This window comes from Dendropsophus ebraccatus, chromosome 14 (assembly GCF_027789765.1).
Source record: "Dendropsophus ebraccatus isolate aDenEbr1 chromosome 14, aDenEbr1.pat, whole genome shotgun sequence".
Taxonomy (NCBI): domain Eukaryota; kingdom Metazoa; phylum Chordata; class Amphibia; order Anura; family Hylidae; genus Dendropsophus; species Dendropsophus ebraccatus.
The window spans coordinates 7,402,546-7,420,247 of NC_091467.1; the positions used below are offsets into that span (position 1 = coordinate 7,402,546).

Below are 17,702 nucleotides of genomic sequence, written 5' to 3' on the forward strand. Positions count from 1 at the left end.
GGCAGTCCCATAATGTAGGGGCAGTCCCATAATGTAGCGGCAGTCCCGGCATGTAGGGGCAGTCCCGGCATGTAGCGGCAGTCCCGACATGTAGCGGCAGTCCTGACATGTAGCGGCAGTCCCGACATGTAGCGGCAGTCCCGACATGTAGCGGCAGTCCCGACATGTAGCGGCAGTCCCGACATGTAGCGGCAGACCCATAATGTAGCTGCAGTCCTGACATGTAGCGGCAGTCCTGGCATGTAACCTTCTGAACTGAGTAAGGGCCCTAATACATGGAGCGAAAATTGTCCGAATCAGGACGCTATCGCTCTGAGAGGACACTGGGGAACATGATCTGGTAGTATATATCACAGACAAGGCCTGAGGACACCGGGGGACCTTAATCAGGTAGTATATATCTTTATTGTTTACTATATACAGCAAGGATTGCACACACATCACTAATGATATACTGTATATATACACATAGGGGGGGAAATTTATCAAACATGGTGTAAAATGAAACTTGCTCAGTTGCCCCTAGCAACCAATCAGATTCCACCTTTTATTACTCACATTCTAAGTAGGTGGAATCTGATTGGTTGCTAGGGGCAACTGAGCCAATTCTTCTTTACACCAGTTTGATAAATCTCCTCCATAGCTTTTGCTGCATCATAAAAGAGCCATGTAGTAGGCTCTCTAAGCGAGCTCCATTCTACCAGATTGGCGCTCGCTTCTGCGGAATATCAGGCCGTGTAATACGGCCTTAAAAGTGGCCGTATGCTTCCAATAACTGCTGGCTGAACAATCCTTCAGCTGACAATTATCTGTCCCATCCGGTCCCGTCCTCCCCATACACAGAAATTTGGCACATCTGAGTGTTCCTGTGTTCTCTATGAGAGGGGAAAGCCATAGCCATACAGATCTGATGCCGGCTTATCTCTCTGAGAACAAAGAGGTTGGGCGTTGATTTTCCATCAAGCTCGACCCCCTATGTCCACTGATATCATCTGTCAGAGGACTGTCCAGAGAGCCCCATACACCTTACACTGATGGCCGAACCCACCAGGAGCAACAGGTACCACCAACAAAAGAGTAACATGTATGGGGACCTTAAATTGTTGCTAAAATATTTCAGCATTTGGGGCCCCACCTTTAACTTCGCCCAGGGCCACATCTAGTCTAAAACCGGCCCTGCTTGTGAGTACACTATGGTGTAGGTCGTGTCTAACCACATGTGAGCTCCCGCAATGCACTGCTCAATTGTAACAGGAAACGTTGGATTATGTACAGTACAGTCTATGGAGGATGGGCAGATGTTACAGGATGACTTAGGGCCCTATTCCACGGGACGATTATCGTTCAGATTATCGTTAAATCGTTCGAATCTGAACGATAATCGTTCGGTTGAAATGCAGTTAACGATTAACGACCGAACGAGAAATCGTTGATCGTTTAATAAGACCTGGACCTATTTTTATCGTTGCTCGTTCGCAAATCGTTCGCATTGAATAAGACATCGTTCGGTCGTTCTCAATAGATACGAACGCAATAGCGAATAAATAGCGAAGAGAAACGATCGCAATTACGATCATAAGTACCGATTATCGTTCCATGGAAATGAGTGAACGTTTTCAGGTCTTTCGCAATAGCGGTCGTTTGAGATCGTTAATCGTTAACGATTATCCAAACGATAATCGTCCCGTGGAATAGGGCCCTTAGACACACTGAGTGTTTGGGCGTCCACTTGGCAAATGAGGTTCAATGTGGATAAATGTAAAGTTATGCACCTGGGTACTAATAACCCACATGCATCATATGTCCTGGGGGGAGTTATTCTGGGAGAGTCGCTGATGAAGGATCTGGGTATACTTGTAGATAATAGACTACAGAACAGTACACAATGTCAGGCAGCTGCTTCTAAGGCCAGCAGGATATTGTCATGTATATAACAAGCCTGGACTCTGGGGACAGGGATATAATATTACCGCTTTATAAAGCCTTGGTGCGGCCCCATCTGGAGTATGCCGTCCAGTTTTGGAACCAGATTCATAAAAAGGACGTTCTACAGCTGGAGAGGGTACAAAGACGGGCAACTAAACTAATAAGGGGAATGGAGCATCTTAGTTATGAGGAGAGATTAAAAGAATTACATTTGTTTAGTCTGGAGAAGAGACGTTTAAGGGGAGATATGATTAATTTATTTAAATATATAAATGGCCCCTACAAGAGATATGGGGAAAAGATGTTCCAGGTAAAACCCCCTCAAAGGACAAGGGGGCACTGCCTCCGCCCGGAGAGACAAGGGGGCGCTGCCTCCGCCTGGAGAGACAAGGGAGCACTGCCTCCACCTGGAGAGACAAGGGGGCACTGCCTCCGCCTGGAGAGACAAGGGGGCACTGCCTCCGCCTGGAGAGACAAGGGGGCACTGCCTCCGCCTGGAGAGACAAGGGGGCACTGCCTCCGCCTGGAGAGACAAGGGGGCACTGCCTCCGCCCGGAGAGACAAGGGGGCGCTGCCTCCGCCTGGAGAGACAAGGGAGCACTGCCTCCACCTGGAGAGACAAGGGGGCACTGCCTCCGCCTGGAGAGACAAGGGGGCACTGCCTCCGCCTGGAGAGACAAGAGGGCACTGCCTCCGCCTGGAGAGACAAGGGGGCACTGCCTCCGCCTGGAGAGACAAGGGGGCGCTGCCTCCGCCTGGAGAGACAAGGGGGCACTGCCTCCGCCTGGAGAGACAAGGGAGCGCTGCCTCCGCCTGGAGAGACAAGGGGGCATTGCCTGCGCCTGGAGAGACAAGAGGGCACTGCCTCCGCCTGGAGAGACAAGGGGGCACTGCCTCCGCCTGGAGAGACAAGGGGGCACTGCCTCCGCCTGGAGAGACAAGGGGGCACTGCCTCCGCCTGGAGAGACAAGGGGGCGCTGCCTCCGCCTGGAGAGACAAGGGGGCACTGCCTCCGCCTGGAGAGACAAGGGAGCGCTGCCTCCGCCTGGAGAGACAAGGGGGCATTGCCTGCGCCTGGAGAGACAAGAGGGCGCTGCCTCCGCCTGGAGAAAAAAAGGTTCAATCTCCGGAGGCGACAAGTCTTCTTTACCATGAGAACTGTGAATATGTGGAACAGTCACCACAGGATCTGGTCACAGCAAAAACAGTAGAGGGCTTCAAAACAGGGCTAGACAAGTTCTTAGACCAAAATAATATAAATGCATATGTATAGAACCTATCGCCCCTCCCCCTTCCCTGTATCCATCCCCTCCTTGGTTGAACTTGATGGACATGTGTCTTTTTTCAACCGTATTAACTATGAATACAGCTCTGGAGGTCCCCATAGTAGAAGACAGGTTCTCACTCACAATCAGTGCAATATGGTGACTGCCTATGGCAACCAATGGGATGGCTGCTTTTATTTTCAAACTGCAATGGAAATATAGAACCATAAACGTCTACGTCACCCGCCTGCCACCATTAACGTCTACGTCACCCGCCTGCCACCATAAACGTCTACGTCACCCGCCTGCCACCATAAACGTCTACGTCACCCGCCTGCCACCATAAATGTCTACGTCCCCACACCTGCCACCATAAACGTCTACGTCACCCGCCTGCCATCATAAACGTCTACGTCACCCGCCTGCCACCATAAATGTCTACATCACCCGCCTGCCACCATAAACGTCTACGTCCCCCGCCTGCCACCATAAACGTCTACGTCACCCGCCTGCCACCATAAACGTCTACGTCACCAGCCTGCCACCATAAACGTCTACGTCACCCGCCTGCCACCATAAACGTCTACGTCACCCGTCTGTCACCATAAACGTCTACGTCACCCGCCTGTCACCATAAACGTCTACGTCACCCGCCTGCCACCATAAACGTCTACGTCACCCGCCTGTCACCATAAACGTCTACGTCACCCGCCTGCCACCATAAACGTCTACGTCACCCGCCTGTCACCATAAACGTCTACGTCACCCGCCTGCCACCATAAATGTCTACGTCCCCGCACCTGCCACCATAAACGTCTACGTCACCCGCCTGCCACCATAAACGTCTACGTCACCCGTCTGCCACCATAAATGTCTACGCCCCCGCACCTGCCACCATAAACGTCTACGTCACCCGCCTGCCACCATAAACGTCTACGTCACCCGCCTGCCACCATAAATGTCTACGTCCCCGCACCTGCCACCATAAACGTCTACGTCACCCGCCTGCCACCATAAACGTCTACGTCACCCGCCTGCCACCATAAACGTCTACGTCACCCGCCTGCCACCATAAACGTCTACGTCACCTGCCTGCCACCATAAACGTCTACGTCACCCGCCTGCCACCATAAACGTCTACGTCCCCGCACCTGCCACCATAAACGTCTACGTCACCCGCCTGTCACCATAAACGTCTACGTCACCCGCCTGCCACCATAAACGTCTACGTCCCCGCACCTGCCACCATAAACGTCTACGTCACCCGCCTGCCACCATAAACGTCTACGTCCCCGCACCTGCCACCATAAACGTCTACGTCACCCGCCTGCCACCATAAACGTCTACGTCACCCGCCTGCCACCATAAACGTTTACGTCACCCGCCTGTCATAGACTTTAACCTTTAGGGTACAAACACACACACCGTTTAGGATGTATATTAACAACAAGACAAGAAGGACTGTGCCCTGCCCATATACACCCAGCATACAGGACAGGGGAAGTTATACTGTGCCCTGCCCATATACACCCAGCATACAGGACAGGAGAAGTTATACTGTGCCCTGCCCATATACACCCAGCATACAGGACAGGAGAAGTTATACTGTGCCCTGCCCATATACACCCAGCATACAGGACAGGAGAAGTTATACTGTGCCCTGCCCATATACACCCAGCATACAGGACAGGGGAAGTTATACTGTGCCCTGCCCATATACACCCAGCATACAGGACAGGAGAAGTTATACTGTGCCCTGCCCATATACACCCAGCATACAGGACAGGAGAAGTTATACTGTGCCCTGCCCATATACACCCAGCATACAGGACAGGAGAAGTTATACTGTGCCCTGCCCATATACACCCAGCATACAGGACAGGAGAAGTTATACTGTGCCCTGCCCATATACACCCAGCATACAGGAGAAGAGAAGTTATACTGTGCACCGAGGATTACACCCAGCATACAGGGCAGGAGAAGTGGTACTGTGCATTATGCAAAACCATGTAAATAGCTGATACCAGAACCCCATTATATATGTACCCCATTGCTGTTGCCCGGGTTGCTGGAACTGATGTTGAGGCTGCTGGTGGGTTTGTGGTTTTGGAGGCTACTTGTCTCGGTGGTCAGGAGCGGTAACACCCACCCCCGGACACACGGCAACCGCACACTAGTTTGGACAGGTGTGAGGTGCGGAGTGTGAGTGTAGGTGCGACGGTAGAAATGTCAGAGCCCCACTTTAAACAACTTCTAAACTTTACTTGAATAAGCGCTATCTTAGTGCAAACAGTTACACACAGTGCTCAGGTACTCAGTGCAAAAAATTATCAATACAATGGTAGATAGGTGAGTTGGTAGAAGAAACAGTAACAGGTGTCAGGGATGGGAGGGCCCTTGCCTAATGTACTATGCACTCTGCCAGGATGTGGTGAAGTGTTGAAAAGTGTTTGAGGAAACCTTGTACTCACGTATGGATGTGTCCCAGTTATCTCACTGCCTTCTGCCCCACAGTGTCAGGTGACCCGTCCTTTTGGGGTAGTACAAGTCCCACCTGTCATAGACTTTAACCTTTTGGATGTATATTAATAACAAGACGTCCCAGGACTCTGATCTGGGTGGAGCTGGCTTGTAGTGTCCTTCCTACTAAGCTGAGCATCTTGTCAGTAGAGAGCGGCTGAACTTGCGCTGTGTCCTACTTAGCTAGTCTGTCCTCGATGTAGGCAAGGATGAGGTGTCCCTTGTCTCCGGTTTCCCGAGGGGCCTTTTCTAGCAACCCATGAAGGGGGGAAGCTACTGTCAGGAACAGCTGAATACAGGTCCTGCCGGGCCTGAAGCTAGCCACTAACTGACTAAAGGAGAGAAAAATAGAAATGTATGTGCAGCTAGACCTAAGTGTTATCAGCAGCTGTGCTGTGTGAGAGTGACATCTAGTGGTTGGAGTATGGAACAGCAGCCTCCTGTCCTAACCTGGGACAATAGGGAGAAACTGTTTTATCAAGGTGAAAAGAAAACACGTAGTGGGACACTACACCATTCATAGAGAACGCACATAAATATCCACAGAACAGAAACCTATTTGTTGGGAAAGGTCAGAGCAGGGGAATCTGTCGGCTGTAATTCCTGCTCCAGACTGCTGAACCTGGTAGATGCGGTTAGGACAAGGAGACACTTGGGACCTTTCCTTTATCAGTTTGTACTTCCACAATGTAGAAGAAGCTTCTATTCCCTGTTGTAAAGTGAGAGGTGTTCCCAAGCTCCTGAAGTGCTGCATGCTGTATTACCTCCTTGCTCCCCCTCCCATCCCTCTTCCTGCTTGATTGTAGGGATGAGGATGGGAAGAGGTGTTACAATGCAGATGGTGCAGACTTTGCTGCAGATTGTTTGACCGTTCCTGTGTAGGTCAGGATGTAAGACGATGCGTACACTGATAGCTGAGGGGCATATCCTGCACTTCATATAGTTATATAATAGCCACATATCAGCCATAGAGGGGCAGGGAAAGCCTAAGGGCCCTATTACCCGGGACTATTACCTGTCCGATGTGGCCCTGGATAATAGGGCTGGTGATCAGCCATGAAATAAGACAGTGGCTCAGCAAGAGAGATCTGCCATTCAGAAGTCATAGGGCATGCTGGGACTTGTAGTTTCCCAGCAGTGTGGGGGGTACAGGAGGTTTGCTGTACACATATAAGTGTTCTCTCCATGGTCACCGCTCGGCAGGGTGACACTGTGTAAGAGGAGACGCTTGTTGTCCTATCTCTTAATCTAAGGGATTATATTGTGTGCAGAGACATTTAATATGTGCGAAGAGTCTGCTGCCATGTCAGCTGCTGCCGCTGGATTATTCCTCCTCTAATGATAGAGATTATCAGCCACATCCCCGCACTGATCCTCAGATAGACCTCCAGTATCACACCACAGGCTTGGCAAAAGCTTTCATTGGGGTTTGGGCGCTAAGACCTCCACTAGAAGCAGGAAGAAGCGCTCAGCTGAGTGCTTCTCTCCCTGCCTCCCTCCTGACTGCAGGGAGTGGAGAGCAGGGAGACAGGGAGAGAAGCACTCAGCTGAGTACTGCTGCCGGCTTCCCCTAGAGATCAGTGGGGGTCTCAACACCCAGACACCGACCAATCAAAACTATTGAGACACTTTAAACACGCGCTGTATTAAACTATGAGGACAGTACTATGTTTTTCCCTCCTCCTCTTAAGATCCCTCCAGAGTGATGGTACTGATGACAGCGGTGGGATTAATGACAGCCACCCCACACACCCATCACAGCTCTGGAGGAATCTCAGGATGGGGAGATGAAGACTCCCCCTGGGAAGCACCGATGACATCACTGTCCATATATGGTAACTGACCGATGACATCACTGTCCATTCATGGTAACTGACCGATGACATCACTGTCCATACATGGTAACTGACCGATGACATCACTGTCCATATATGGTAACTGACCGATGACATCACTGTCCATACATGGTAACTGACCGATGACATCACTGTCCATATATAGTAAGTGACTGATGATATCACTGTCCATACATGGTAACTGACCGATAACATCACTGTCCATATATAGTAAGTGACTGATGACATCACTGTGCATATATAGTAAGTGACTGATGACATCACTGTCCATATATGGTACCTGACGATGACATCACTGTCCATATATGGTAACTGACTGATGCCATCACTGTGCATATATGGTAACTGACCGATGACATCACTGTCCATACATGGTAACTGACTGATGACATCACTGTCCATACATGGTAACTGACTGATGACATCACTGTCCATACATGGTAATTGACTGATGACATCACTGTCCATATATAGTAAGTGACTGATGACATCACTGTCCATATATGGTAACTGACTGATGACATCACTGTCCATACATGGTAACTGACCGATGACATCACTGTCCATATATGGTAACTGACCGATGAAATCTCTGTTCATATATTGCAACTGATCGATCGTTGACATCGTTGTCCATATTTGGCAACTGTCTATATATGGTAACTGACTGATGACATCACTGTCCATATATAGTAAGTGACTGATGACATCACTGTCCATACATGGTAACTGACTGATGACATCACTGTCCATATATAGTAAGTGACTGATGACATCACTGTCCATATATGGTAACTGACTGATGACATCACTATCCATATATGGTAACTGAATGACATCTCTGTCCAAACATGGCAACTGACCAATCGATTACATCACTGTCCATATATGGTAAGTGACCGATGACATCACTCTCCATATATGGTAAGAGACTGATGACATCACTGTCCACATATGGTAACTGACCATATATGGGCAGTTACATCATCTGAGTTTCCCCAGGACTTCCTTTTGGTGCATTTATCTTGTGTAACTTATCTTGTGTAAACCAGACCAGTATCTTGGCCACATCCAGTTGCCACACATGATGGGCTTTGATACAGCAGCTAAGTGTCACTGATATTAATGTGAATAAGCCACACCCATTTCAATGAAATGCTCCTCCTACTTATGTTAAAGCACACCCCTTTGTAAGTGAGTTGGGTTGTCCTCTGCTATTGCTTGTATTGATTTGTTTTCCACTTGTGCAGGTTATTGTCATAGGCCACACCCATTTCTATTATATGATCCACCCACTTTCTGTTAGACCACACCCCTTTGAAAGATAGTTGGGCTGCCCTCTTGGTTATTGCTTGTATTCATACTGATATATTATCCACTTGTGCAGCTTATTGTCATAGGCCACACCCATTTCCATTGTATGCTCCACCCACTTTCTGTTAAACCACACCCCTTTGTTACTGCTTGTACTTATGTCTTTCCCCTCGTGTCTCCAGGTTACGGTCACACGGTTCCGCTGTCGGATGGAGGGAAGGTGTTCTGTATCCTGTACTCAGTCATCGGCATCCCCTTCACCCTGCTCCTGTTCACGGCCCTGGTCCAGCGCATCATCATCCACATCACCCGCAGGCCCGTCCTCTATATTCACCTCCACTGGGGTTTTCCGAGACACATTGTGGCCATCGTCCACTCGCTGCTCTTGGGCTTCATCACCGTCAGCTGCTTCTTCTTCATTCCCGCCGCCGTCTTCTCGGTACTGGAGGAGGATTGGAATTTCCTGGAGTCCTTTTATTTTTGCTTTATTTCTCTAAGTACCATCGGATTGGGCGACTATGTCCCGGGGGAGGGATCCAACCAGAAGTTCCGCCAGCTCTATAAGTTTGGAATCACATGTGAGTAGTCGGGAATCCGTATTGTGTAGCTTTTCACCCACATTCACCAGTGGGATCCATTATTTTTTAGGATAGACAGGTGGAGACTAAAAAAAAAAAAAAAAAAAAAAAAAAGGATTGGATCCTGTTTGACATTTGGTTTTCTTAAAAAAAAAAAAAGATACTTGCTTACCCCTGTCCCCCCTGCAGCTCCTTCTATTCTGCTGCTGCTTTTCTCTTGAGGACCTGCCCTCTCAGCCAATCACTGACTGCAGCTGTGTCCCATCCCGGCCACTGATTGGTTGAACAGGCAGGTCCTGTCCATAAGAAGAGATGAGCAGGAGCCCTGGAACTGGGGTAGGTGGGTATCGTTTTTTTCTTTTCCACCGTAGCCCCAGGAAATAGAATATTTTTAAAATTAACCCTTTATTAAAATAAGTAGTTACCATTAACTGGGGTAATAAAGGGCAACCATTAAAGGATCAGCAGAAAAAAATGGATATAACCTGATACAAAGAGATCTGTTAAAAAAAGGAGGGAAGATTATAAAGAGTTTCCTGTAATAAAACAAAACATTAACAGGAAATCTCAACAGGAAGCAAAAAAATATATAATGTATAATGAACGGAGGATAGAGACATGAGGCAGGATGGGGTCTGAGCTGGGAGAAGAGTGGGCTAAGCGGGTTCTCTTTCCAGGTCTGTTCACCTGACTAAAGCCCCTATTACATAGACGCTTTGTGTAATAAGGCCTTAAGAAGGTCTCCTGATGGGTCTATGGTGTACTGTGCAAATGTAAACTATGGCTTTACAGCAGCTGGTTGGTGTTGTGCAGCCTCCTCTATCCTGTGGCTTTACAGCAGCTGGTTGGTGTTGTGCAGCCTCCTCTATCCTGTGGCTTTACAGCAGCTGGTTGGTATTGTGCAGCCTCCTCTATCCTGTGGCAGCTGGTTGGTGTTGTGCAGCCTCCTCTATCCTGTGGCAGCTGGTTGGTATTGTGCAGCCTCCTCTATCCTGTGGCAGCTGGTTGGTATTGTGCAGCCTCCTCTATCCTGTGGCAGCTGGTTGGTATTGTGCAGCCTCCTGTATCCTGTGGCAGCTGGTTGGTGTTGTGCAGCCTCCTGTATCCTGTGGCAGCTGGTTGGTGTTGTGCAGCCTCCTCTATCCTGTGGCAGCTGGTTGGTGTTGTGCAGCCTCCTCTATCCTGTGGCAGCTGGTTGGTGTTGTGCAGCCTCCTCTATCCTGTGGCAGCTGGTTGGTGTTGTGCAGCCTCCTCTATCCTGTGGCAGCTGGTTGGTGTTGTGCAGCCTCCTCTATCCTGTGGCAGCTGGTTGGTATTGTGCAGCCTCCTCTATCCTGTGGCAGCTGGTTGGTGTTGTGCAGCCTCCTCTATCCTGTGGCAGCTGGTTGGTGTTGTGCAGCCTCCTCTATCATGTGGCAGCTGGTTAGTGTTGTGCAGCCTCCTCTATCCTGTGGCAGCTGGTTGGTGTTGTGCAGCCTCCTCTATCCTGTGGCAGCTGGTTGGTGTTGTGCAGCCTCCTCTATCCTGTGGCAGCTGGTTGGTGTTGTGCAGCCTCCTCTATCCTGTGGCAGCTGGTTGGTGTTGTGCAGCCTCCTCTATCCTGTGGCAGCTGGGTGGTGTTGTGCAGCCTCCTCTATCCTGTGGCAGCTGGTTGGTGTTGTGCAGCCTCCTCTATCCTGTGGCAGCTGGTTGGTATTGTGCAGCCTTCTCTATCCTGTGGCAGCTGGTTGGTATTGTGCAGCCTCCTCTATCCTGTGGCAGCTGGTTGGTATTGTGCAGCCTCCTCTATCCTGTGGCAGCTGGTTGGTGTTGTGCAGCCTCCTCTATCCTGTGGCAGCTGGTTGGTATTGTGCAGCCTCCTCTATCCTGTGGCAGCTGGTTGGTGTTGTGCAGCCTCCTCTATCCTGTGGCAGCTGGTTGGTATTGTGCAGCCTCCTCTATCCTGTGGCAGCTGGTTGGTGTTGTGCAGCCTCCTCTATCCTGTGGCAGCTGGTTGGTGTTGTGCAGCCTCCTCTATCCTGTGGCAGCTGGTTGGTATTGTGCAGCCTCCTCTATCCTGTGGCAGCTGGTTGGTATTGTGCAGCCTCCTCTATCCTGTGGCAGCTGGTTGGTGTTGTGCAGCCTCCTCTATCCTGTGGCAGCTGGTTGGTGTTGTGCAGCCTCCTCTATCCTGTGGCAGCTGGTTGGTGTTGTGCAGCCTCCTCTATCCTGTGGCAGCTGGTTGGTGTTGTGCAGCCTCCTCTATCCTGTGGCAGCTGGTTGGTATTGTGCAGCCTCCTCTATCCTGTGGCAGCTGGTTGGTGTTGTGCAGCCTCCTCTATCCTGTGGCAGCTGGTTGGTGTTGTGCAGCCTCCTCTATCCTGTGGCAGCTGGTTGGTATTGTGCAGCCTCCTCTATCCTGTGGCAGCTGGTTGGTATTGTGCAGCCTCCTCTATCCTGTGGCAGCTGGTTGGTATTGTGCAGCCTCCTCTATCCTGTGGCAGCTGGTTGGTGTTGTGCAGCCTCCTCTATCCTGTGGCAGCTGGTTGGTGTTGTGCAGCGCTGTCTGATCTTGGCATGTAATCCCGGCCTAACCTGTCCCTCACCTGTAGAGTGTTTTACCATCACGGCCATTTATTGTTTACTATTTCCACAACACTTAAGTGTAAAATCAAAGGCGGCACTTACAGCCGGAGACAGCGAGAAATGCCAGGAAAAGAGTCGCCTAACTCTGCTGCCATTCTGTATATAGTACTGTATAAAGTTAGGTAGGATACTGATCTCCCGCTATTCTGGAAATGGTATGACCCCAGCATGGTCGCTACTATGTTGCAAAATGTATTTCAGAATTCAGTTGACATAAAGAGGACGGAGTTAAAGGGGAACTCCAGCAAATTTATTTTCTTTTAAATTAACTGTGTCATAAAGATATATAGATTTGTAAGTTGCTTCTATTAAAAAAATCTCCAGTCTTCCAGTACTTATCAGCTGCTGTATGTCCTGCAGGAAGTGGTGTATTCTCTCGAATCTCTCCAGTCTGACACAGTGCCACCTCTGTCCATATCAGGAACTGTCCAGAGCAGGAGAGGTTTTCTATGGGGATTTGCTGCTGCTCTGGACAGTTCCTGACATGGACAGAGATGGCAGCAGAGAGCACTGTGTCAGACTGGAGAGAATACACCACTTCCTGCAGGACATACAGCAGCTGATAAGTACTGGAAGACTGGAGATTTTTAAACAGAAGTAATTTAAAAATCTCTGACACTTTCTGGCACCAATTGACTTGAAAGAATTTTTTTTTCTCGCTGGAGTGCCCCTTTAATGTAAAGGAAATGTAGCCAGGCCATTGTCAGCAGTATGAAGCATTGGGGAGGGTGAGAGCAGGCACAGAGACGGATTTTTGACTGCAGGATCAGAGGCGTCCTCCTATCTGATGGGACCGGGGCAGATCTAAGTATAGGAGTGATCTCTCACAGCGACTCTTAGCTCAAAATGAAAGAATTCAGGGTGTAGCTGATCGGGTTGCTGAGTAAATAATTGCCATAAAGAATCAATGTGGCTGTCCCCTCCCTGGCCTGGTCACAGCCATTAGACCTGTAGTTCTTGTAGAGTCACTGGGGCCTGTGACGGCAGTTGCTGTTTGCTTTACAGCACTCTGGCCGCCAGATGGAGACTTTTTGGGTTCTGTACTGACAAGGGCCAGGAATCCTGAAACTGCTGAGTGTTCTTTCTTCTGGAATAGAGCTAATTTGCATCTTTTATTTCCCATGGAGCATTGCTTGAAAATAAGGGTCCTATTACACGGAGCGATTTTTAACCATTAACGATAAACGATCGAAAGCGAGATTGTTTATCGTTAACCTGAAATCGTTCACCATATTACACAGAACGATGGTCGTTAGATACGATCGTTTACTCGTGAACTCAGGAAAATAATGGACAATGTGCAATTACACTGAACGATTAGTGAAAACATGCGGAACGAACGTGGAATTACAGCGAACGATCAGCGATAATTTTAGGTTCAGATCTAAATCAACAATCAACGACATACGAACGATTTTTCGATCGTTGCCTGCAATTACACAGAACGATTATCGTTTAAATTCGAACGATATAACGATTTTTCACACGATGATTGTCCCATGTAATAGGGCCGAAGTATCCATACCTTTCTGGGTCTCTTTTAAAGTGAATGTATCATCAGGTACATCACTTTAAGATTTTTACATCTATAGACTGGTGCCGGTGCGGGGATGCCCATGTCGCTGTCCTTTTTTTGAACTGCAGCCTGGTTCCCGCGCACTGGCCGTTCTTTTCCCGGTCACTGTCCCGCCCTGAAGCACTGGAGGCGGCCCGCTGGACCCTAGTGTGACATTCTGCCCTCCCCTCTGTGACGTGGCTCCATTAGAATCACTGTAGCCACATCACAGAGTGGAGGGGTCTCCTCACTCTGGGGACCAGTGGGCCGCCTCCAGTGCTTCAAGCCGGGACAGTGACCGGCAAAAGAACGGCCAGTGCGCGGGAACCAGGCTGCGGGCAGATTTTACTTTGTGTAATAAAGACAAGGATCAGTTGAAAAGCCGATCATCAGCTGATCAGCGTCTTTCACCAAGTTTGAAAATCATCAGCGGCGGACTGTGCGTCGCTATGTGTAATAGGAGGAGTCCAGGTGGTGTCCGATGAGTGTATAGAAAATAATAAGGCTGTACTTTACCTCTCCACGCTCCCCAGTGTCCTTCTAGCTTCTCCCCACTCACTGCAGAAGCTACTGAAGCCGTCTCTTAAGTGACAGGCCGCTTAGCCAATCACTGGCTGCTGCGCTCTCCTATCTCGGCCTGTGATTGGCTGATCAGCTTGTCACTTCAGAGACATATCAGAGGTGCCAGCAGGTGCAGGGAGAAGCCTGAAGGATGGAAGTCAGGGAGCGTGGAGAGGTCAAGTAATATGGTGAGCAGGATTCCCCTCCCCCGCCAGACACTATAACCCACCCGTAATCTGATGTTGCTGCTTTTTCTGTTTTTCTCTATTCCCCGCATAGACGGCTGTTTAGTCAGTAAAAAAAACTGCACCGGCCAGGTAACCACATTATCACAGGTGACTAGGACTGACAATGGGTGAAGTGGCTCTACAAGGGCTGCTCCCTGCTCCTCCAATGGCCGCCTGCACATTGGGTAATAAGGGAGTGACGTGCAGGTGAACTATGAAGCGGCTGCAACACTAATGGCTGTGTTCACACATAGTGTTTCCGTCAGTCTTTCTGTCAGTCTTTGTTTACACGACGTATAGATGACAGTCAATGTTTGGCACTTTAAAAACAACTCCCATCGTATTGAGTGTCAAACAATGGCCATTGTTGCACTGAATGCACAACAGCCGGAAATAATTGACGTGTCAATTATTTCAACAGCCGTAGCGAACAATGGGCGTTGTTTAATACATTGTGTGAACAATGGTCATTGTTTGCATCGACTTCAATGCTACACATTTCACAGCAGCTGATAAGTACTGAAAGACTGGAGAAATACACCACTTCCTGCAGGACATACGGCAGCTGATAAGTACTGGAAGACTGGAGATTTTTAAAATAGAAGTAAATTACAAATCTATATAATTTTCTGACACCAGTTGATTTGTAAGATTTTTAATTTCTTTTGCTGGAGTAAAGACATTGACCCACTAATTTGCAGGATGATTACTTAAGATGTGACCACTGGGACACGCCAAGAACGTCAGTCCCTGAGTGCCCCTTGTGAAATCCTATGGGGCTGATGGAGCTTGCACTTGGCTATTACTGTCAGTCTAAAAAACAATGAATGGAGTCAGTGTCGGACTGGCCTACCGGAGGACTGGAGAATCCCCCGGTGGGCCCCCAGCAATACGGCCCTATTCACAAAAGACCTTGCTGAGACTGCTGGAGGTCCCACCGACCATCCACATATCTGCTATCCTGTGTGTAGATAATACCTGCTCTTAGTCGGCCTACCCGTTTAGCTGGGGCTACACAGCTATTCCTGAAAGCATTGCGTCACACATAGGAGAGAATGCAGTTGTGCTGCCACTGCAACCATGCAGTCAGAGTTGCGAACAGAGCTGCACAGAGTCATGTGACATGATGGTTCCGGGAATCGCCTTTAGGACTTGTATCTGTCTTCTTTCTCTCCATTCATCACCTCTCCTATCCCCGCAGGCTACCTGTTGCTGGGTCTCATCGCCATGCTGGTCGTCCTGGAGACGTTCTGTGAACTTCAGGAGTTGAAAACGTTCCGTAAAATGTTCTACGTGAAAAAGAAGAAGGAGGAGGATCAGGAGAAGATAGTGGAGCATGACCAGCTGGCCTTCTCCTCCATCTCAGACCAGGTGGCCTCCTTCAAGGAGGAACAGAAACTTAGTGAACCCTTTGTGGCCTTACAGCCGGTGGCCAGTTACACCAGTGACGGCTCCATCAGTAATGAACAGTGAGGCTGAGGGCGGCCGCACAATTCTTGCACAAGTCCTTATGTTCAGGAAATGAGGACTGTGCTATCTCATCATACATCGTAGTCCTGGCATCATACACTGACCTACACCAAGGATGGGGATCCCCCCAGCCATCATACCGGGACAGCTGACCTGTGATGATAGAGACCACAGAGAAGCAGGGAGCAGATTGTATATCAATGTAATCTTATGTACAGGTACAAGGAAAACTAAGTGAACCCTTAGGAATCTCTTTAAAGGGGTATTCCACTCACACATAACTTTCCATATGTTGCTGCCCATGGTGAGACTAACAATTCCTTCCATACTTGTTATTATCTATTCAGTCTCCTTCCCCCAGTTCTCAGCTGTTGATTTCTGCTGAAGACACAAAAATCTGTGTGAGCTTTTCTCCTCCTCCCCCTCCCTTCTGAGATGCCTGATGTAAACAAGTCCCTGGCAGGCTTTATCTTCAACACTTTAGCTTCTTTGAAATGCCGGGAGGGTTAATCATAGAGAGTTCATCAGCAACTTGACCTCAGAATAACCCTCCCAGCATTACAGAGAAGCTACAATGTTGCAGATACAGCCTGCCAGGGACTTGTTTACATCAGCCGTCTTAGAAGGGAGGTGGGAAGGAGGAGGGGGAGACAGAGGGAAAAGCTCACACATTTTGTTGTGTTATAGGCAGAAAGCAGCAGCTGAGAATTGGGGGAAGAAAACTGAATAGATAATAACAAGTATGGAAGAAATTGTCTCACCATGGGCAGCAACATATGAAAAGTTATGTTTGAGGGAATACCCCTTTAATGTCTGCTTGATTGGTTGGTATCAAAGTCACAAATATATTCTACGTATCAGTGGGACGGGATGGTCGGGATTTAGATTTGTCATATGAAAAATCCTCCAGATTTACTAAGGGGAGTAGGACACAATAAGACACAGTTTCCCCTATATGTACTACACAGAGAGTCAACATCCACAGGGCAGGGGGAAAGGGGAGGGAATCCCTGAACTCAGTAACCTGTAGACCCCCTATAGTACAACCTCTTATAGTAGTAAAGAAGATTTGCACAACACTGAGGACCAGTTTTGGATCCGTTCTTCCTTCCTATGTTTCAGTTTGCCGGTTCCCTCTTTAGGTCAGGCCTTTGAGGTCAGGGCTCTGTTTTTCCTCTGTTCTTTAGTGGATTTCCTTGTGTGTCTTGGGTTATTGTCTTGTTGCCTCATTCAGCGTCTCTTTAGCTTGAGGTCATGAACGGCCGCCCTTACATTGTCATGTAACATTCTTTCCCACACCTTTCTATTCATCTTTCTATCAGTCATACACAAGGTATCCAGGCCCTAAGGCCCCACAGTGATGATACCTCCTCCACCAGACACCACAGTGATGATACCTCCTCCACCAGGCCCCACAGTGATGATACCTCCTCCACCAGACACCACAGTGATGATACCTCCTCCACCAGGCCCCACAGCGATGATATCTCCTCCACCAGGCACCACAGCGATGATACCTCCTCCACCAGGCCCCACAGTGATGATACCTCCTCCACCAGGCACCACAGTGATGATACCTCCTCCACCAGGCCCCACAGTGATGATACCTCCTCCACCAGGCACCACAGTGATGATACCTCCTCCACCAGGCACCACAGTGATGATACCTCCTCCACCAGGCCCCACAGGGATGATACCTCCTCCACCAGGCCCCACAGTGATGATACCTCCTCCACCAGGCCCCACAGTGATGATACCTCCTCCACCAGGCCCCACAGTGATGATACCTCCTCCACCAGGCCCCA

The 17,702-nt window shown here is 49.1% G+C and overlaps 1 protein-coding gene across 1 annotated transcript in view; it reads left to right on the forward strand.

Moving 5' to 3' along the window:
- KCNK1 (potassium two pore domain channel subfamily K member 1) overlaps positions 1 to 17,197 on the forward strand; it is a 21,834-nt gene extending 4,637 nt beyond the window's left edge. The window contains exons 2-3 of the mRNA XM_069952417.1: positions 9,064 to 9,459; positions 15,629 to 17,197. Coding sequence (XP_069808518.1) covers positions 9,064 to 9,459; positions 15,629 to 15,900 — 668 coding nt within the window. The 3' untranslated portion in view covers positions 15,901 to 17,197. The remainder of the gene's footprint in view (positions 1 to 9,063; positions 9,460 to 15,628) is intronic.
- Positions 17,198 to 17,702: the final 505 nt, after the last annotated feature.